Source organism: Rhyacophila brunnea, unplaced genomic scaffold (assembly GCF_057557595.1).
Source record: "Rhyacophila brunnea isolate RB1 unplaced genomic scaffold, BYU_Rbru_1.0 scaffold_6, whole genome shotgun sequence".
NCBI classification, from domain to species: domain Eukaryota; kingdom Metazoa; phylum Arthropoda; class Insecta; order Trichoptera; family Rhyacophilidae; genus Rhyacophila; species Rhyacophila brunnea.
This window is the reverse complement of record NW_028233276.1, coordinates 34,522,956-34,546,297: the sequence shown is the minus strand read 5'-3', so window position 1 is coordinate 34,546,297 and position 23,342 is coordinate 34,522,956. Positions and strand designations below refer to the sequence as shown.

Sequence of the window (23,342 nt, the reverse complement as noted above, 5' to 3'; positions counted from 1 at the left end):
ATGACAACTTCCAGTGCGCCACTGCTAAAAGAGGCATGGGTACAGAGAAGTTACTTCATACTGCAGAGTCCAGTCATTTTTAATACGATGTGTTATTACAACACATACCCTTCAAATACGCAGAACTATTATAAAATTATAATATTATGTTAATATTATATCTACATAATATTTATAATATAAGATGACTGATAATTGATGTGTATTATAATGCATATAAAATAATATTCAAGCTAACGAACCTTCAAACAGTTAACTACTTTTGTTTTATTTTTACGTGTCGTATAAAGGTATAATAAACCTATAGTATAAGTACTGTAGTTAAGTACTCAAACTTAGTAAAATGTGTGTATATCATGTGATTACGATACGTCTTTTCTTGACATATAAATCAACATATTATTATCATGATATCGACGTGTTAATATTGATAATAAAGCCATAACCATGAGATAAATTGTTAATAAACATGAGATATCCATGGTGATTAGCACCTTTTTAAACTATTTTTTAGTCAACTATAACATTACTTTAATTGTTATCCAATATGAAACCATTGAAGTTTGCAATTTCGTGTGTAATTGCGACATTTTGGGATTTGTATTATCCATTATATTCTTTTCTTTTGATCATGTCCGATCCTAATAGGATCATATGGGCCTCCATAAAGTAGAGGTTTGTATTTACAGATTTTTGTTTTTACGAGAAATGGATGTTAGCCACTCGCTTAACCAATTAGGTCCATACTATGACTCCAAACACAAATTGAAAAACAATATGTGTATTTGCCAGACCCAGGATTCGAACTTGCGACCCACTACTTATAAGCCAACGCTTAAGCCGCTCGGCCATTGTGGGCCATCGTCCATTATACACTTATGTATATCGAGTGTGTTTAGGAAAAAGGACGTAACCCTCGATTTATCTAAAAGTCCTTTTATTATATATTAACAATGTATACAACTAAATACACGTTCTGTACAAAGGAAGTAAGCCACAAATGCCGATTTATTATCTAAATTCAGGTTTTAATTGAGCTTTATTTAAGTTTTAATTTAAGGAAAAAAGCATTTACCCTCAATTTTATTGATTTTTCTGTAATAACTTCTTTAATTATCAGTAGATCGAAAAGATATTACACCAAATCATCAATCATCATGCACCCAATGTCTGTGCCTATTTTTTTTTTATTAATATTGAACCAAAATCATTCAAAAAACGTTTTTTGCTTCTCCTGTAAAATTTGATCGGTGTGGGTTACGCCCTTTTTCCTAAACACTGTCGATATATTCATTTTAATATATTATTGTGTAAATGTCGATTTATTAATATTGTAATCATGGGAAAAAATATGTTGAAAATGTATATTAGACAGTTACATATTGGTTATTTTTTAGGAATCTAATGATATGCAAATCTTATAAGTACTAGAAAAAATATCAGTTGGCAGTGCCACCTGTCAGCATTCTGCATGCACTCAATAACACTATTTCGGTAACAATAATACTTTTTTTTATATCTTAGGAAAAGCAATATAGGATAGCAATATTCATAGCTACAGAATATGACGATTTCAATATCAATTAATGACAATGAAAGCCCGTGTATTTTACGTGAGTAAACGTATGAGTTTAAATTTAAATATTTTATATACATACTCAAATTTTGGCTTTTATATATTGGCCTATATGAATTGGGGATGCTTTCAACCGGATATGCTTGACAGCTGTAGCTGCCGATAACAAATTGGATATAATGGTAGTCCGTATTGATGAATGGACGGGTTTACAAAATACATTATTGCAAAAACCCGGATCTCTTTGATACAAATAACGTTGAAGTAAAAATAGGCTTTGAAAAAATGGACTATTATTCGGTTGGCACATACAAGACTTGTCGTCTAATCAAAAAGGCCATTTATTTTCACGAGCCTTCTTCACAATGGCCATCCATTATGAAAGCATTTCGTAAAAGTTCCTCTCTAATGGTCGAGGAATGCGGTAAAATGCCTTTTTCTTCGCGATGACAATCGTTCGCTAACATTAGAGTATCGCAAATTACTTCACAAATTGGAGAAATAAATTGAACCGACTCCCGTTTTTACAAAATAACAAACGACTTTTACGTTACATTATTGCAAACATTATTATCTTTATAGAAATGGCTCTGTAGAGACAAATACTGCAAGAACTACGTTTTGTAATAGTGACGCATATTTGACAATACTTTTTCATGAAATTCGGATTGATATTTCCTTGAAAATCTAATTAATAACTGCTCCTAATAAATTTTAGAACAAAGCAAATACCTATTTACAGCAGCCGATATTTAAATAATTTTGTTTGGAAAATATATACACTTGTAACAATGGATATGAGGAATCATGAATGATATCGAGTCAATTTACTGACTGAATGAAGGCCTCACTAAGCTCATTTTACTCCTCGAAGTCCTTAATTTTTCGCTGTCACGTATTTACAATGGGTTTAGGGTCTTAGAAGTTCTTTAGTTCCTATTGCGTACGACTGTATTTGTCCAGCGATTATCTAACGTTAGGCCTTGTCTACATGGCGCGTTTTGACTCGCGCGCATTCCAGGTACATGTGACCTCATCGAGCCGTCCACATGCAGTCGCGCCGTGACGACTGTCGCGCGCGGTCGAGGTACAGGTGACCTCATTGAGGTGTCCACATGCATTCGCGGCGAATCGCGACTAGTGACGATAAAAAATCTGACCACATAACTATTGTTGTATTGTTTTACCCATTGTAATACATATTGTAACGGCGGTTTATCACATATCTAAAATTTTCACAAGGGTGCCTCCAAACGACAGCCCTCCACTTACCTAAAATCCGTATCCGGAAATTTGTACGTAAACAGTTCACCGCATGACACTTATTCGAGCGCCGCAGTACGTGAAACATGAGTTCGTGTAACATTTAATCAAATGACGAGTTCTTCGTTGAACATTTCACCGTGGAGTATATATGTACGTATGCTACAACATGTGGCGAATTTTATGAGATGTCTTTACTAGGTTAGGTTAGGTTAGGTTAGGGTTAATCTAATTGGAACAGTACTATTTGCAAACTATCGCCGCATTTTGTAAGAGACGTACAAATGTATTCCACGGTGAAATGTTCAACGAAGAACTCGTCATTTGATAAAATGTTATACGAATTCATGTTTCACGTACTGCGGTGCACAAATAAGTGTCCCACGATGAACTGCATACGTACAACTTACATGTAACCCCTAAAACCACCATTATTTGAGTGAGGAAATATTGTTATTCGCAGTAGATGGTGTGTATATAAATTGAAATATTGTTATTTGTATATTTGTCTGTTCGAATTTGCATTTGCAGAAAATTTGAAACTAAAAATGAAAGAGACGGCATTTTAAGTCTTTTTAAGGGCGGTACTTTGCCTAGGGACGTCACTGGCCTCATCACAAACCTTTATATGCCTCATTCTATTTATTTTAAAAGTGATAACACTTTCTTTGTATGTTAGGTATGCACTCCAAAGATTATATTCTCTTTTTCTCGTTTGTCAATCTTTTGTAAAATTATATCTTGAATGTCTTTAAATTGTGAAACAGTTTTTGAGTTATTGTCTACCTTTAATTTCATATAAATATACTTATTTAATTGTATCAATATTACAATCTATTGTTTACTAATAATGGATTTCGTATTATTTGATAATACAACCTTGCATGCTCATATAAAACATATTATTTTTACATCTCGTTTTATTATAAACGATTTTAGTTGTTAACACAATATGTATTTCACTTTCTACCATGTATTACAGCGATTCTTAAAATGTTTTACTCAGTGAGTTCATCGTATTTACAAAATTAACATAAAATTACTTATATAATCTTTTCATTTGCTTTACACATTATAATAGAGAATACATTATTAATAAGACTGTATAAATTTAAACGTAATTCAAAAGGCATTCCTCTTGGCTATAAATTAGTCTTGATAGTTAATTGTAAATGGTTTACGTTTACAACAAAATGACTAGGTGAAAGCCTACATACTATAACACGTCTTACCTAATAGTTACGGGAGAGAACCCTGTCGGTTGTGTGATATTCATTTTTTTTTTTGTGATTTTACCGAGGCTTTGACTGCGACTCGCTGTCATATCGCCTCTTCTCTTCTAGAAGGGGATCCATCGACCAGGTCTTCACTCCTATTCTGTTAAATAACTTTACAATTTTGCCTAGCTCTTCCGTCTTACCCACCGCCAGGACACCCTTCAATTCGTCGACATTCTCATAGATATCCGCAATTCGCATCTGTACTCTGTGAATTTCATATTTGGGGCATTTGAGTGCTATATGTACAATGTCCTCTAAAACATGACATTCATCGCAGAGCTGCGATTCGCTTCTTCCCATGAGGACATCAAATCTTTTGCCAATGGTGTGCCCTGTTCTTAGCCTCAGTATTAACTTAAGTTCATTCCTCGTCAAAGAAGACTCTACAAACCAGGGCACCTCTCGTGGTGATGGTAGAATAGACTTACTCCATTTCCCCTTTTCTAATGATGCCCTATGGTGAAAATCTATCCACATACTTTGGCACATTTTCTTTATAGCCTCATTCCAGTCCAGGTTTTCTGGTATCCACTGATATGGTACCCCTGAATGGCCAGCTTCCTTCGCCAGATCATCTGCCCTTTCATTGCCCTCAATGCCCATGTGCTATGGGATCCATTGTAGGCATAGATCTCCTCCTCTATTTTTCTTGGCGTCGATCTGGTCAAGGATGTGGTATGCTATGGTTTTACTGTTATGTGAGCGAGTTGCTGCGGCAAGATGTTGTAAAGCGCTTTTGGAGTCTGTTAAAATGTCAGCGGATTGCGCCGAGAAATCATCGCTTAAAGTGTATTTAATTGCTTCGTTTATCGCAATGAGCTCCGCCGTCATTATTGGTATTGCTGGATTTAGCTTCCAGCTCTTGTTTATACCTACTTCTGCTATCACAAGAGCTGTTCCTGCTCTATTCTCATCTGTGGACCCATCTGTGTAAAAGTGGATCCATCCTGCGTACCTTTTTTCGCAGCATTTTTTCGACGAGCTGTTTTGCTTTATCGGATACCATGCTCCGTTTTGGTTTGTCTATTCCTTTGACCTCTAGTTTGATAACAGAGCTGCGGTCGTAGGTACCAACTGGCCTCCTCAGCAAATACATACCTAGATATTCATAATACTTTTTAAAAAACCAATATGTGTCCAATTCATATCCAATTCTTTTGTCCATCTCCACTCTTTAAATGGTGTATATGTATACTCCGTGGTGCCCTCAAGATTTTCTGTAGATCACCAGTAGTTATTAGGTTGAGACTCTATTGAAACATACATGCCACGTGGCCGAGCTAGGTCCAGTGGCACACCTTCACCTTAGATATGACGGGAGGCTGCATAGTTCGCTCTCTTATCTCCTTGTTTTTGACAAAATGACACCACGCAGTATTCATTGCAAATACAGATGTTCTGAGTATTTTAAGAGAAGCTCCTGAAGTCGGCCCGACCCTCAGTTAGACCGGTCAGCTATTGCGATTTGGCATCTATGAGGGAATAATTCTCAACCTTTAAAGTGTATGGCATTTTACGACGAGCGAGAAGGTCTTTTCTAATTGACCGTAACATAATATATCAAAGTAGGAATCACGCACACTCTTGAGCATGCCAACCAAGGTCTTGGGAAGTTACTCCTGGGATACTTTCGGCACAACTTTGAGGGGCGCCTAACGTTCTTTAGACCATGGTATACGCCTTCATAACAGGTGGGGAGAAGTGGCGGGAAAGAAAGTCTTTTTAGGATGCCAAGGCGCGTTACTATAAAGCAGAATCGTCAGAATGCAAGCGTTGAACAGGTTCTGACCAATTCGCACCGTGAGTGTAAATCCAACGCATCTGCAAATTTTTCAATATCGAGATTAAATGCAAAACAACTGCAAAAATCGTAAACCTGATAATGTAAAAGTGAAGTATCTGAAAGAACATGCAATATAATTTAGATATAAACCAAATATTATGGTGTTTTTAGAAACTCCATTTCTCCTAACAAAACGAAGACTTCAAACCCTAATATATCCAAAATATGTCTTTTGCAGTTGCTTTGGTTTTACTCTCACGGTGCGAATAATATCTAATTATTTATATTCGGATAACAGCCCCTTTTTGTGAAGTATCTACACTTCTTGGTACTTATTTAAACCTGTTAATATTCCTCGTGTATAATAAATCTTGAACGAATGAGTGAAAGCTAATCTTTCTAAAGACTCTGTTAAAATACTTACTTATCTATGTCCCAAATTGTGGTAGTCAAAATATTCCCACTGGAATGGAATAGTGACATTCCTTTATTAATCTTTGGACACTTGAAAGGGAAATTTCCTTTCTTGTCTATTGTATATTATATTGTAATATATTTGAATAAGAATAGTCAAAGACTGAAATATTCTCTGATTTATTGTATTATATTTGTATTTACATTGGCTATTATCGTAACTACAAATAAGGAATGGAGAAGTTTCTCTAACTTTTCAATTAATAAACGTCGCGTAGGTGTTTGTTTAGGCTATGTCCAAATCTTCTTATTTTTTTTTAAATGAGAAGTTCTACTTTCTTAATGTTATTATTGTCTTGCTTGTATGCGAAATAATAATATAATAAATGAAGTCTAATTATTATTTTAATGAAACCATGTCGTTAGAAATAATAAATAACTTACTATTAAATGATTCATCTTCATATTATTCTAGATCGAACATATTTGTTTGGTGGATTAGTTGCTTATTATTTATTGATATACTTTTGTTTCTGTACTCTTTAATCAGAAAACAAAATGATTTATTAGCATTTATTTAAAAAAAAAAATCGAATAATCAACAACCTACACATTCAATATTCAATATGTTATTTTATAAATTCTCTCAATCGTTGCCTTATTACTTTATCATGAGGAAGGAGTTCTTATTAAGCTAACGATTTTCGTCAGTTATCCCTGGACTCTGCTGACATAAATGAAGAATCTTTCGCGTTCGATTTGATTGATCCAGCGTGCGGGTGTTCTTCCACTTTCTATTTTACGGTTAACTGCCAAACATGACCAGTATCCCAGATGTCACCTCCACTCTGAGTCACATATCCAAATAACCTCACAGTCCATCACAGAGAGGCAGTTGAGCATAATATGTATTTTATACCTACTTTTATATCTTAGTACGCTTTTCAGGTAAACCTGATCATACGCCTATTAAAAGCATTAGGTACTCATTTTTAATCCGCTACTTTTATAATTTAATACCCCGTTTTCTCGTGCATGGATTTACTGTTGACAGTAAGTATTATCGCGGCCATACCAAGAAAATGTATTGGTTAACATGTATTATCCTGCAGTTGCAAGCTTGCATGCATGAATCAAAAACGTTTGGAAGCTTCTGAATTGTCATGCGACAGTAGGGATTTTTTCGATCTGCGCCTGCGCAGTAGTACGATAGTGGCGAACCGGCCGGCAAAAAAACGAACTATACTCATTTTGAGGTTAACCAATTGCCACTACCTATCAAATAGTACCATAAAATGACAACATCGCGTCTCCCTTACTCATGAAGAGTGGGATTGGAGAGACAGTCAGCACTTTTACGTGTAAACAGTTATTGTCACGATAGTTTAAAATACGCACTATTGCTGCCAGTAAATCCATGCACGTCTACAGGCGCTATTAGTTTCCGTTTCATAAAAATCAAGCTTTATGCAAGGTGGAGTTTAGTCAGCGTTGTGTTTTGTTTTGTTTCTGTCTTTCTATATAATTTTCCTATATTTCTATATTATTAGTATTTTCTACAGTCACGACATTTACAAATCTGAAATACTATATTATATTGTCGATTTTTTAGAATATTTATCACAAATATTAGATAAACATGTCATTTGTATAAATATTACGATAAAAGAGAGTACGACAAAAATTTGTTCGAATTTACATAAATCTTTCCTGTTTATTGTTTGTATCACATTTTCTCAAACTCTTCTATATAAAGAACCACGCCATAAGTCTGCCAAGTATTCTTGAAGGGCCAGGAGAAGGATGCCAATAAATAGACATTTAAAAAAGATTATAATATGATTAAAATTTATGATAATAATATTTTATTTTTTTGATTGCTTTCAGGATTTCTTTTAATATTGAGAACTTCAGCAAACGTAGAATACGATTCCTACTACAGTTTACAACGTCAGGGTAGGTGGGAATATTGTTAATAGATAATGATATCCATATTACAGCTAATTGAATCAAGTGTGAAGATGATATTGTGTTTAAAAAATTAGACATTATTTATTTAAAAGTACTTATACAATTTATTAATGATTTTTAGAAGTTATTAAAATATAATGTTGTTACTCGTATTCAAATAACTATTAAATTTACTTACTTATATGCTAAACGCTTTACAGTTCCTTCATTTCAGTCACCACAATGGAGCCCACCTTCGGGCAGAGCCACCTACTCGCCACCTGTTACGTATTATCAGAGGAACCAGGAGCCTTTTCACCAATACAGCGCACCGCGAAACTTCGAATGGCAAGATCCAGGAATACCTTACCAACAACGACAGGAGGAGGACCAGTTTGTCTTGAACACGGACAAACTTCTTGGGTCATTTCCAACACCAGCACAACAAACAACAGCCACAGGAGTTAGGGTTTATAGGAGTGGCGGAAAAGAAAATGTTGAAACAAATAAAGCTCTAGGTGTTGCGGCGGAAGAAATAAACTCTGGTGAAAGTGGAAGACTGTTATCAGATTCTGCATTTTCTGCGATATCAGAAACACTCGGAGCCATAAACACAGTTGGACATTATTTAGTGGATATGGTAGACCAAAGACAAGAAAAAGGAGATACGTCTGGAGAAGATGCTGATATACCAAATGCTTTATATACAATCAGTAAAAATGTATTAGGAAGAAATGTTACAGATACTATAGCGCCATTTGTCAGACAGGTTATCCCGTCACAAGAGATATCTGAAAAGGTAGATTCCGGTTCAAGATCTTGCACGACTCCAGAAGGGAAGCAAGGAACGTGTGAAGATTTGAGTAACTGTCCTCAGTTGTTGCTAAATCTCGGAAACTTACGGCAGAGTCTTTGTTTCAAGAGTTTGTTTGTTCCGGGAGTATGCTGTCCAAGATTAGGCGCAGGGTATAATGAGCTCCCTGTGCAGACGTTGACGCCGATTACGACAAGCAAGCCAACATTTGCCCATCCGGTGACCATTGTTACGACTAAGAAGCCTCCTGTGGTGTATCGGCCTCCGGCAACGACTGCCACATCAAGGCCTTTCTTCGGATCTACAACCATAAGACCAGTCCCTACCAGTACACAATTCGCATCACTGAACAACTACAGCTCGCAGCTTAATTACACGAACTACGTCAATCCTGAAGGTGAGCAATCCATAATAAATTCTTAATTATTTTAATAGTATATTGCCGTTAGGGATTGCAATACCGAATGAAAATGTTAATACCGGTTTTTTTATTGCATACCGGTATTATTTAATACATTAAAAAACTGAAGTATTCATCAGTAAATATACCTATTAAAATGTCTTTAAAAGATTATTTTATAACAAAAACCTACCTTCCTACATTTATTATATTGACATTTAAAAATATGTATTAATAATAACATACTAGAATATAGTAGAACTGGTGATTTTTAGAAATAATTTGTATATATTGATAATTTTAACTAAAGCCTCAAAAAGACTAGTTCATCAAGTGTAAATGAGTTCGTCTGCAGGAAAAGCTTATTAAATTCAACGCTTTTAGTCATCGGTAATTTTATTATAGAAAAAAATGAACATTAATTGTCACGGATGTTTTCTATTTAGAACTAATATTATGATAATTCATCGCGACAATTATATAAATATATTTGATGATTTTTTATTATTATTATTTCACCTCTGTTAGATTCGGTTAATATATTTTCATTTTAGCACCACATAACTTATAATTCATTTGCAAAAACATAAACGAGTGTAGTTTCTTAATACCGAAAATTCCGGTATTTTGTATTTTAAAACCGGTATTTCGGTATTGATAAATACTAGAATACCGGTTTTGAAATACCGGTATTGCAATCCCTAATTGCCGTAGGTTTGTAAGGTACGTGGCGATCTCAGGCACTGCCATTTTAAGCCCTTCTACAGCCTAAATTAAGATACACAAATTAGTGATACGTGATATGTATATAAATTATTTTTTATTGTTATTTTATATATTTATCACAAAGTTAGCTTTATTGCGTAAACAGATCGACGTGTATATTTAATACCGTGTTCGGAAACTTGTACGTATGCAGTTTCCCGTATCACACTTGTATCGGAAGTCGTGAAATGTTGTATCGGAAATATATGTCCGTATATTAAAGACCGTCCAATCTCTTTGTGTCGTATAGTACTGACATAAAATTCATGTCGAAATAAAACACGGTTCTTGTCGGTTTACACTTTACAGGAAGCCAGCAGCAAACAAAATTTGAAAATAGACGATATAATGGATTATTTTTTAGGTTAGGTTAGGTTTTCATTCTTTAATTCATGAATTTTACCAAAATCAGCTATGAAAATTGAATTAATGTTCATATTGAATCTAATAAAATTGGAGACCGTATAGTATACGGTCATCTCTTTCCAATAAGAAAGCTCACGGCGAACTATGCCACGGTGAAATGTTTTACGTACAATTTAATACGTATGTATTTCGTGATTTTATTGTTGTTATTGTATGACAGCTATGAAAGGCCGTTTGTGAAATTTAACCAGTGCCACAAGCCACCACTGAGTTTACAAAAAATGTACATATTAAGATATAGTAATAGACTTGTGCTGCACATTTACTTGCTGTTACATTTAAAATCCATGATTGAAAAACATGGGAATCTGTTTCAGTTGTTGTAACTTTTTAACGAAACGAACGCCTCCTGCGCTTCAAGTAAAACCAACGCAGGTCAATTGAAAAGTAATATAATCAACCAAGATTGAAAATGTTATTATCTTCTTTCGACCATGTCCGATCCTAATAGGATCATATGGGCCTCCACAGAGTAGAGGTTTGTATTAACATATTTTGTTATTTTACGAGAAATGGATGTCAGCCATTTGCTCAACTTATTAGGTCCATACCCTGACACACGCAAATTGAAAAACAATATGTGCACTCGCCAGCCCCAGGATTCGATCCTGGGACCCACGGCGTTATAGTCCAACGCTTAAGCCGCGCGGCTACCGTGGATGTATCACTCCACTATTAATATCTTGTCGTATATATTATTATGTTAGCGATTTTACTAAACTATATATATGTAATTTGTAAAGCGATTTCAGTAAGCCTGTCGAACTTTTTAATGTACACATATATTAAGAGAATGCCTACATATATGACATAGTTATTAGGTAACGTACTCACACGATGTTTTAATGTCATTGCGTAAATATCAATATATCGTAACCATTGCCTTAAATAATAGTCTAGTATGCCTATAAAGGAATTGCCTATTAAATAATAATATAATTGAAATATTCATAATATATTATACGATAACCTTATTTAAAAACCTTAAACCTATAATTATTATTGACAATAGTTACATTTTGTACAGATACGAACTTAGTAGATTATTTTTAAAACAATGCGGGTAAATAAGTATTATTTTTCTTCTGTTTATACCCATAGTAATAACATGATTGAGCGCTGCACTAAATTGAATGCTAATGTCAGTCATAAGGATTTGGATTTATAACCTGGTTTTTGAGTGTGTGGGGTGTTTTAGTATATCAATATTACACAGATGAATAATACATTAACAAATTGACTATGGAAAGAAAAAAGGGCGTAATCCACACAAATCAAATTTTACAGGAAGCACAGAAACGTTTTTGTTATGGTTAAAATACAAAATAGACATCACCTTAAAATGCATGATAATTAATAATTTGGTTTTTATACCCCTAATCTGATATTAATAATTATTGAGTTAATTAAAAAAAAAACCAACAAAAATGATGGTTAATTCGTTTTTCCTTCAAGGAAGTGCCTTTTTTTTTAATTGTTAGCTAAATTTAGATAATAAATCGCCATTTGCAGCTTACATCATTTGGAAACAACGTGTATTTAGTCGTCTACAATGTTATTATGCAATAAAACCTAGGGATTACGCCGTTTTTCCTTTATACAGTCGATTAAGAGGGCTCGCACATCAGAACTCGCCGTATGCGTCTTACGACGAATTCGTCGATGTGACGTCATCGTAAACCAAGAAACAAACGTTATCAAATGGAGCTTCGCAGATTGGCCGATGCAACTGCGACGCTCCTGCATGCGACGAATTGCGTTTGCTAGAGCCTGCATGTCGATATTGAAAAATGTCGATGCGCATGCGCACAGCTGCATAATCGGCCATTTCTGTCTCTGTCGCTGTCTACACTGTCATTGCTCGCTCATCGCTGGTCACCGCGTTTGACGTTTGTTCATACAATCAACACAATAAAAATGGCAGACGAGAGACTTCTCCTTTTTCGCGTTTGACGTTTGCCGCTAGGCAGATGTGCCAGGTTGTAGCATGCAACATTCGCCGGCGGTCTTGTAAGTTTTGATTTATGGCCGTCAGGCACACAAGGCGAGTTGTGATGTGCGAGCCGGCTAATAGTAATACGTGACTATATAGAAAGATGCCCGTGATGGCTGAGCTGTAATATATTCGCTTATAAAATCATAGGTATCTTTTTCGTTGTTTTTTAAATTTTCAAACATGTTTGAACCAGAGCAATATGGATTTAATAGATTGAGCAGATGTTTAACATTAATTATTCGTAAAAACAAATAACTTCTCTCACTAACTCTCTTCGTGAGGCCGCCTAAATCCAAGAATTCACTGTAATCTAAAATAATTGACTGGAAGTGCGGTAAATCTGTATTAATAATAACGTAATATATGTATGTCCGTTAGTTCCGTTATAACTAAAACACAATTATCCAAATATTTATGAAACTTACACAACTTCTACACCAAATAGTACCAACTAAACTTTGAGTGCACTTTCATCTCAATTTTCCATATCTTAAAAGAATATTTTCAACAATAACGTACTCACAATATGACATGAGGCGCAGGAAGAGAAACGTGTCATGAAATCTAACAAGTAATAATATGACATTGTGCATATAATATATCTATTTTCCGTATTTAATGCGGATTAAGTCGTGGGCGGTCGCTGCTTTTATAATACAATGAAATGAATCCGAGTTTTGAAAATGTGCTCAAATTGTTTACAACATATTGTATCAATTTTATTGTTGGCATATTATAATATTTACTGCATAGCCATTGTAATGTCAACTAATGACTCTTTGTAAGATCAGTCCATGTTAAATATAATGTATTATGGAGGAGAAGACGTATTGATCGATTAAATTTACTATAGGTACTTTTGATTTCAGAAACAATATCACCACACTTTTAAAATACTTATTAGAATACGTAAAACCGTGTATTAAACTCATAGTTTTTATCACGGATAAACTTTTTGGCATCCCAATAAATATGTATCTAAAATATATATTTTTTAAGTATACCGATATTCGAATATAAATCTTCCACAGAAAACTAATTATATATTAAATATTCCTATAACCATTCCAACCAATAAAACAAATCATTATAGAACATAGATAAATATTTTGAAAACACCTCAGATATATAATTATATATCTGAGGTAGGTACGTATATTATACCTATCAGAAAATCACGCCCGGTGAGACTTGAAACCACATAGGTAGGTACTATGGATTTGCGACAATATGCTTCACCAATTAATTGAGCTACGTGGATCCTATCTAATTACGACGAAATTAATTATTAGTTTTTTTTTATCTTTGTGCTTAACAAATTGCTTCAATTTTTGACAATCGACTTTTGTGGCTTAATCAAGGCATTAATTACATTAAGTCGTTCGACGTGGACGACACGGCTGCAGTGTCTCCGTTAAACGGCCATTAGATGCAATTAGCATGTTATTTAAATGTGGTAATTAAAAATTAATTAAAAGGTATGCAGTGATTGTGTTAATTACTAACCGACGTCAGGATTTCTGAAAAATTTAATTATAACGTACATACTTGCGCTTGCGAATAATTTAATTAACTATTTTATTATTCAACAAATAATTTATTCACAAGATTTTAGAATCACACATTTTTTTCATTATTAATCATCAGTTTTCCTGTGGTTGAGTGGTCTCGTGATCTTAAAAAAGCGTGTTAGTGTTGTAATAACATCCATTTTGTGAAAGCCCATATTAATCGATTAACGTATTTTTTCCAGAATGTGGAGAGCCAGAATGGAGTGCTGGGAGAGTGGTTGGCGGGACAGAGGCCGAAAGTGGAGCCTGGCCATGGATGGCTGCAGTCTTCCTCAGTGGACCGGCAAGAACTGAGTTCTGGTGTGGAGGTGCCCTTATTGGGAAAAGACACATTATAACAGCTGCTCATTGTACCAGAGACTCCAGACAAAGACCGTAATTTACATCTGATTAATTAATATCGATGAGAGTAAAATTATAATACATTATACTATAATATATAGCTTTCCACTATGCTTGTTATACGAATATTTTATAATAAACATTTTCCTTTTAATAATTCGTCAAACGATTACTTTCCGACTGCCTTTCTACAAGACATGCTCACTTTTCACTCTCTTGAATCTCGTAGGTTACTTCTGCTCTTGAAACATTTTTGCCTGCTATCACGAGGGATGGATTTCTAATCCTGGCATCCTAAAGAATTACAATTTATATGCGCCTGTCAATTACCTACGTGGTCGTAGCCATGACCTATTCTGGGTCAGAACTGTTTCCTTGAGTCATGTCTATCAGGGACCATTAGCGAGGGGTGCGAGATTAGTAAATGCGCTCCCTAAAGACATAGACATTTTCAATGATGCACTTTGCATTTTGTTTTTGAAACTTTATTTTATTGTATAAAATTGTTAATGCTTTTTTTTTTAATTATTATCATTATTATAATAATTATTCTCTCTTGTGAGAGTTGTTATAATGTAAATCTCATGCTATGAACGTCCTGAATTTTGATTTGTTATGTCCACATTGTTTTGTTTTCTTAAACAAATAAATAACATCTTCTTCTTCCACTGCGCTACATCCCGGGGTGGGATTTGGTCTCCTCCACAACCGCTCTCCACTCACTCCGGTCTCTCGCCACACTTCTCCAGTTACCGGGTCTTCCTATATGAAGCCAGTCCACTTCTGCGGCGTCAGCCCATCTCCTTCTTGGACGGCCTCTGGGTCTCTTCCGTTGGGGTAGCCACTTCATCATGATCCTTGGCGCTCTAACTTCAGGCATTCTCTCCACATGTCCCGCCCATCGTAGTCTTTGGGACTTACAGTATCTTATGATTGTTTGCTGTTCAATCAGCTCTTCCAACTCGTGGTTCATTTTTATTCTGTAGTTCCCATTTTCCAACGTGGGTCCAAAGATTTTTCGGAGTATTTTGCGCTCGAAGACAGCTAATTTGTTTTCCTCGTTTTGAGTTAAGCAAGCCATAAGTGACCACTGGCCTTATAATTGTTTTATAAATTAGAAGTTTACTTCTTCGGCCTAGAATTTTCGACCTCACCAGTCACTTGCAGGCATGCCAGCATTTATTCCCGGAGATAAGGCGGATTTTTATCGCCTCTGCTCTCTTATTTTGGGTATTTAGGCTGTATCCGAGATACGTCAACCTGTCCACCCCTTCATATGCATGCTGTCCTATGTCTATATTAAATAACATATTTAAGGAAAAAAATATTGGATTTTAGTCTTCATGAAAACTTACATCTTCGAAGCAATCGTTTAATGCGTATTAGCTTCTTTATGTGTTAATGTCAAAATAATTATGTTTGTTTACTCTATTTTGTTCTATTTAACTATAACCCACGTAGTTTTTTTTCTAATAGATGGTCAGGTATTTTAGGATTTTGCCGTTATTAGTATATTGTATAGATGTCATTAATAAAATACGGTGGCTAATATGAAACAAAGGGGAAAAACAAAAGAAATTTGCTTTAATTTTTTCTGTCTTGGCGATAACGTTTTCAAGTATTATTATTTTAAAATCATTACAAGATAAAAAGAACTTTTTATATACCACGTTTTTAAATTTTCTGTCGAATCATATAAACTTGACAATACTTCTATGTTTTAATAAATACTTTTTTGTACTTGATAGAAATACTGAATAAATATAGAATACTGAAATGTCATTTTGACATTTCATATTGATTTCCATAGTAACGCACGTATATATTATTTTTTTAGTTGCTAGGACCCCCTTAGCAACCAATAATAGTGTTTTACTTTTAACGATTTTTTTCCGAAACATACAAAACAGAATTAACTGAAAATGAATTCAATTCTGCTTAAAGATGGCCAAAAGTATTAAAAGAATGCATTGTCGTCGTGTTCTGATATATTCTAAAAGTTTCAAATGTCTAGATAGTCGGGAAATTAGTTAAAATCTTCAATCGTCCAATACAAATCTTGGACAAACAAGAAAAAGTTTGTACTGGACCCACAAGAAAAAATCTGTACTGGACAAACAAGAATACGAGCTAATAAAAACGTGGTAAAATAACCTGTTAGCTTCTTAATTTTGAGGCCGATTTAATTTTGTCAATTTACCCTAAAACTCAATTTAGCTTCAATGTATTCATTTGTTTTTTAATTGAAAATGCATCTTTTATTTGCTGACCGTATTAATTAATCAATGTTTGTAAAAATGTATTAAAAACTGTGCTATGTTGCTATATATTCAATAATGATAAGAAAAAAATAAAAATATTATTTATATTATAATATCCACCAAATTGATTGCACTCTAGGATTCTAAGAAGACTAATGCATATAATAAATTGTACCATGGTTCCAGATTTGCATCCAGGCAGTTCACAGTGCGACTCGGCGACGTGGACCTTCAGAGGGAAGATGAACCTTCGAGACCTGTCACTTTCAGGGTGTCTGAAGTTCGAGCACATCCGGAATTCTCTCGCGTGGGATTCTATAACGACATTGCTATATTGGTTTTAGATGGTAATGTATTATAATATCACATTAAATGATAGAAACTTGAAGAAAACAACACTAAAATGGCACTTAAAATATCGGAAATGGAATGTTAATGAAATGATAATAAATTCTCAATTAACATTAAACTTAACAGATATAAAATTCGTAAATGTGTGAATTATTTGTATTATATTTTAATTAATTAAAATTAATACTCCAATATATATAACTATCAGTAAGTTTACACCATTAAAGTGACATTATATATTGTTCTTAATCTTTATCATCCAATAAAGATTATAACAGGTTCCGCCCACTTATACTGCATCTTCGGTTTCCAAACTCAAACATTCCGGGGGGGGGGTGTACTTGTTAAAATTGGAGAGCGAGAGGTTTAACCTTTAATACATTTTTTAATATAGCTCCGAGTATTGAAATATTTGAGATATTTGCGCTTAGATTTTTTTAAATGTAGTACTTAACACAAATTTTGGAAACCTCTTCCTCAGAGACACATTGCGAACTGAATTTGTTCACGAAATTGGTCCAGATGCTTGTTTAATTATGTAGATAAGATATTGGTATTGCGATTATTATTGCACCATAGGAGACACAATATATTAAAAAAAATATAATATATAAGCCCAACGTAAATACGTCATCGTCACTTTCGGGTATTGATAAATTCCACTTGCGTACGGTGGACTTGGGTGGACGTTGTTCTACAAATTCTTAAAATAAGTTATTTAAATTCTCACTTGGTGTACTTACTTGTACCTTTAAGTATATAAGTATATAAGTTGGTAAGTCGATAATTTAGGAATTTTGAGTTAACAACGGATTATGTTATTTAAAAAAAATCGAGGTCATCTCATATATAGAACATGCACATAAAGCACAAAGAAATTAGCATTATCTCTAATTTCAAACGTCAAATTGCAATTACTCCACAACATGATTTCGAGACTTAACTTAATATGGCAGTAACCTCACGATATTTTAATCACACTGCTTCTTATATTCATATAATACATACAGTATGTTCACTTTTTTCATTATATTAATTATTTATATTTTATAGTTGTCGCCATTGGCTGTGTTCAACTGTGTTCCAACAAATTCGCTTCCCTATATTGAACTTACATTAGGGTGAGTTTAGGTTTTAGTGGAGGTTGTTTTACAGATTCTTAAATTCTTTTTTAAATTTTCTCTTGATACTGTTTTTTAATACCAGCATTTGATTTTGAATAGTGAATATCTTAAATAACTAAAAATAAACGTTCAGTCATAAAATAAAACATCATAAATACGGATTTTCTTCACGCATAGCATGAGTGTCGATTAAACATGATTTAATATTCAATTTCAAATTAATTTATATATCAAATCGTTTAACACCCACGGTGGCCGCGCGGCTAAAGCGTTGGACTATCACGCCGTGGGTCTCAGGTTCGAATCTTGGGTCTGGCAAGTACACATATTGTTTTTCAATCTGTGTGTAAGTCAGGGTATTACCTAATAGGTTGAGCAAGTGGCTGACATCCATTTCTCGTAAAAAAACAAAATCTGTTAATACAAACCTCTACCCTGTGGAGGCCCATAATATGACCCTATTAGGATCGGATATGGTCGGAAAAAAATATATATATATCAAATCGTCACCTCAATACTACAACTAGATAGCTTGATTTTCACTGTTTTTGAGATAGCTATTGAATATGATTCTACATTTCCTTCTATACAAAATGATATAACTCTAGGTAAGTCAGAAGTTAATGGGAATTGTATTAATTTTGTGTTTGAAAATATTAGATAACTTTAAAACTATAGATGCAATAAATACATACAATAATATTATATCTACAATATTTTTTCATGCAATTGAATATTATTTAATTGTTCCCAATTAGACAAGCACAATTTTCCATTTTTATTTTAAATAATAATTAATTATAGCCTAGAATTCCCTAACAATGACCAAATCAGAATTATCTAGTTGTGGTATTAAGGTGACGAAATAATGAAAAATAATAAGTATATTAAAATAGGTTTTTTCAGTAACATCTTGAATTAGCGATTTGATTTATGTAAAAATAAACAAATCAATGTATATTTGATGTATTTTGCTGAAGTAAATTATTTATATTCGACAACATGCAATTCAATGCCTCGGATGCCTTCGATCGGATTGTTATTTTATCAATATTTAAATTGTTCTTTGAAGCTAATCGTATCAGTTACTACAATAATTTTTATTGGTGGTTAACTTTCAAGTACCTAAAGGTTCGCGAGAAATCGACAGTTATCAGGGAAAGTGTTCTAAATCGTTAACCACAAAGAAAAGGCAAGTTTATTCAATTGTATATTAAACGTTACACAGTTCGATGAATAATTTGGAATAAAAAGTAAATAATAATTAGGTAGGTAACTATGATAAGCAATTTGTGATTTGATGGCTAGTCGCCGACAGCTTTGTCAGTTTTTTTATCATTGAGTACGATATTACAAGCAGTGACGTCTATAGATAAAGTGCGGCCCTTAATTAGACTTAGAATGCCATTATTTTAAGTTTCGTATTGTCTGCAAATATACTTATCAGTTTTATACTGTGTTAAACAGACAAATACATCAAAAATTTTGACATTAGCATACACCACCTACAGCATACCTAAGAATTTCCACGAAACCTACTCTCAAACAGTGGTAATTTTGGTAAATGTGCCGTAGATGCCGTCATAAGATTTTATAACTTTCTTTTTAGACCAAACCAAACCTAACCTAACCAAACCTACCCCAACCTAATATTACCTAATATAATCTTAGTTTGTGATAATGATGCATCAAAATGTATGAAAATTTCAAATTTTCAAAAATAATTACACTGGATCGAAAAGCCTATGCGCCGACAGAAAAGGGTATTTGTTATAATTGTCTACCTACATGGAATAAACTGTTTCCGTAAAAAAAATATAAAAGCCCATGACGGCATCTGCGGCACAATTACCATACTTTTATACTGACAGATTTGTGCGATAAACCGTCATTACAATATGTATACGATATTATGACAATATAACAGTAGTTACCTTGTCAGGACTTTTTATGCATCGATTATTTTTAAAATTAAGATATAAATTCTAATGAAATGACCGTATCAGCTGCTTCATAGAAAACCGCCATTGCTATCAAACGCTGTAATATTTGTATGTGTTCCTTCATTCGCCGCCCTTTATAATGTGTCGTTCCTATGCAACGCATGACCTGCGGAAGTGATTTAAAATTAAGAGGAATGGCGCAACATTGTATTTTACTTTTGCTACGGAGCTTTAGTGTGACAGAACAAAGTAATATCTAGTTACGCCGTCACGAACGCCAAGCTTCCTATTTAGGTATATATTTATTTAGATAACGCTGGGGTCTCACGCGTATGTCGGCATTTGTGGCGCTTCTAAAAATTGCCAATATGTTATAGTTAATAATTTAAACTTTTTGTCAAAATGCTTTTTTTTTTGCTATTCCAGGCCCAGTGCAGAAAACGAAATACGTGATCCCACTCTGTCTCCCCCCGCCCAGTCTCAGGGCCGAACTCTGGGCGGGCCGGAGGGCAACTGTCGTGGGGTGGGGTACAACGAGATACGGAGGCAGGGAGAGTACAGCACAAAGGCAGGCAGCGCTTCCTGTCTGGAGGAACGAGGACTGCAACAGAGCATACTTTCAGCCTATCTCTGAAGGCTTCATATGTGCCGGATATTCAGAGGGAGGTGTCGACGCTTGTCAGGTTAATATGATTTAATTTATTCCTTTTTTATTATATATAATGCAATTGATAGGACAATAATTAATTAGACTGTTACTTACGTATATATTTTATATATGTATGTACCTATATTAAAATTGTCGGTAGCATAGAAGTGCAGTTTACTATAGTACTAATATGAAAATTAGACTGCTCGTAACTAAATTCAATAAATAATACACACTGACCTCTTTATTTGTCTGCACAATTCGACTTAATGTAATATTTTATAAACTTTTGGTGCTGCCGTTTGAGAAAAGGAAAATGATATAGAAAAAATACTTACACGCGTCATTAAATTTATCGAATGTTATCTGAAAACCTTCCCTGGTAACAATGTATGTATTAAAACTCCAGTTGCTTGTGCCAAATATCCTTAAATTCCCTGTGACACAGTACAGTCATCTTAATTTCGGTTGTCCTGGTCTTAACTTGCCCTCAGAAAATGCTATATACTCGAAATGTATCTTGCTGGTAACACCTCGAACATTCTTTGCATTTTCAAATGCCACCTGATCTGTATAGTGCACAGTTCCTCATTACACATCTAATTCCAAATGTTATTTTCCATAACAGCCCCAAAGATTCTTTTTAGGACTCACCCCAGGATTTTCCAAGATATTTATTTCTCCTATTCTGTTTGCTAAGTGTCCAGCATTTTGATCCATACGTCTAACGCAGTGATCGCCAAACGGCTACCGGTTGCTCGCGTAAGATATTTTATCATATTTATAAATTTGAATGTGATTTGTCTCTTAAGATTACTCTCTTAGATACTTGCTTCAACTGTAGAATCTGATGGCCTTTCGTACCAACAGAAAAGTATCCAATTTTAGTTCGGATTGCGCTCAAAATGAAGGCATTGGTAAATATAGAAACAGACTCACAGATGTAGGTACATCTTGATAATTGCACTCAGATGGAAGTGACAAGTTACTCAACGAGAATTGAAAAAAATGTGTAGGAAGGTGAATGCTATTCTTTTCACTAATTATTTTTACTTCACTTATTTTAAGATATTTTTCAATTATTATTTTGTTTCTAAATAAATAGTTAAAGTACGCATTTTATGTTTTATTGGAATTTCGATGTCCTAATTTATTTTATGTAATGTAATAATATTATGTATGGTACGATAAAGGACGATGATACAAATTATAACGAAGGAATATGACGAATATGTATAACTAGCTCACCAGACAATTTCAATTTCTGAAAGTAGCTCAAATCTTTATTGGGTTTGGAGACCACTGGTCTAACGCATTGTTTAATAGCTGTTAATACAAAATACATACATACAAATAAATGATATTCTATCATTTTTGTCCTTATTTGTTCCTGTCCCCAAGTCCAGAAAATAGTTGAAAGAAAAACTAATAACTTTACTAATCATTAAATAATATATAATATATTTATTTAGTTTGGAATGCATAATATGACAAAAAATATCACTACATTGTTTGTATTTCGATAATTTTCAGGGTGATTCTGGTGGACCTCTAATGCTCCAAGGAGCTGGAGGCAGGTGGATCCAGGTTGGAGTTGTCTCCTTCGGAAACAAATGTGGTGAACCGGGGTATCCTGGAGTTTATACTCGAGTTTCACACTATCTCGATTGGATACAATCAAATTTAGTGTAATTTGTAATAATCAGTGCCAGTCAATGAATTACCAGCTAGTTATACGAACATTGTGGACTAATCAAACATTTTAAAGGAAAGGCTTTAGTCAAAATAGCGAGTATTGTAGTTAGTGCCAATACGTTTATTATTATTGATAATTTTAATATTTTTATCGTATGAAGATTGTTCCGGTTGCATGTGAAAAAAATATTTGTAAATATTAATTTATAAAAGAAAGTAAAAAAAATGTTATTATTAATTCATTCTTCATTTTTATGTTCAGTCTTCTAAATGAAAATCGTCAATCATAGTTTTAAATCCCATCTTATTAATTACGAATCTGGATGTAATACTAGCGCAAAATTTTCACACAAGAGATCGTTCTTATTAGTTGTCTTCTTTTCCCCTCTATCTTCCACAGTTATTGTATTATTAAGTTGATTAATCCAAAGTTAAAAAATATAATACAATTCCATCATGACCAGTGATATTCGAATAAATTGTCCGCCGCAAACAACCCCTAGGGCCTAGAGGCTATACAGACGTTAAAAAATAGAATGATCTTAATTCAATGTGATCATAATGATAGATTCGTATTTGTAGGGGCTGTTTCTTCAGGCGTTACTGGGCGGATTTTTTTGAGATGAAAATCGATCGATCGGAAAAAATTAAAAAGCTATTGACTTGGATTTAAAAAAAAACAGTCAAGTATAATTATTTTGAGAATATAGGCGTTACTGGGGGGGGGGGGTTTGAGATG

At 33.9% G+C, this 23,342-nt stretch overlaps 1 protein-coding gene across 1 annotated transcript; it reads left to right on the top strand.

Annotated features, from left to right (window-relative positions):
• LOC147065604 (proclotting enzyme) lies at window positions 1–22,600 on the top strand. Its single transcript, XM_085956924.1, has 6 exons — window positions 1–39; window positions 8,502–9,477; window positions 14,421–14,613; window positions 17,028–17,188; window positions 20,686–20,942; window positions 22,442–22,600. Exons 1-6 carry the CDS (start codon window positions 1–3, stop codon window positions 22,598–22,600), a joined length of 1,785 nt encoding a protein of 594 aa, XP_085813050.1.
• Window positions 22,601–23,342: the final 742 nt, after the last annotated feature.

What these genes read in the sequence shown, in the direction of transcription:
- LOC147065604 (XM_085956924.1), top strand. Translation starts at nt 1, where the DNA reads ATGACAACTTCCAGTGCGCCACTGCTAAAAGAGGCATGG. An exon ending in TGCTATATTGGTTTTAGATG is followed by an intron (nt 17,189 to 20,685) that starts GTAATGTATTAT and finishes TTGCTATTCCAG; the next exon opens with GCCCAGTGCAGAAAACGAAA. An exon ending in GAGGTGTCGACGCTTGTCAG is followed by an intron (nt 20,943 to 22,441) that starts GTTAATATGATT and finishes GATAATTTTCAG; the next exon opens with GGTGATTCTGGTGGACCTCT.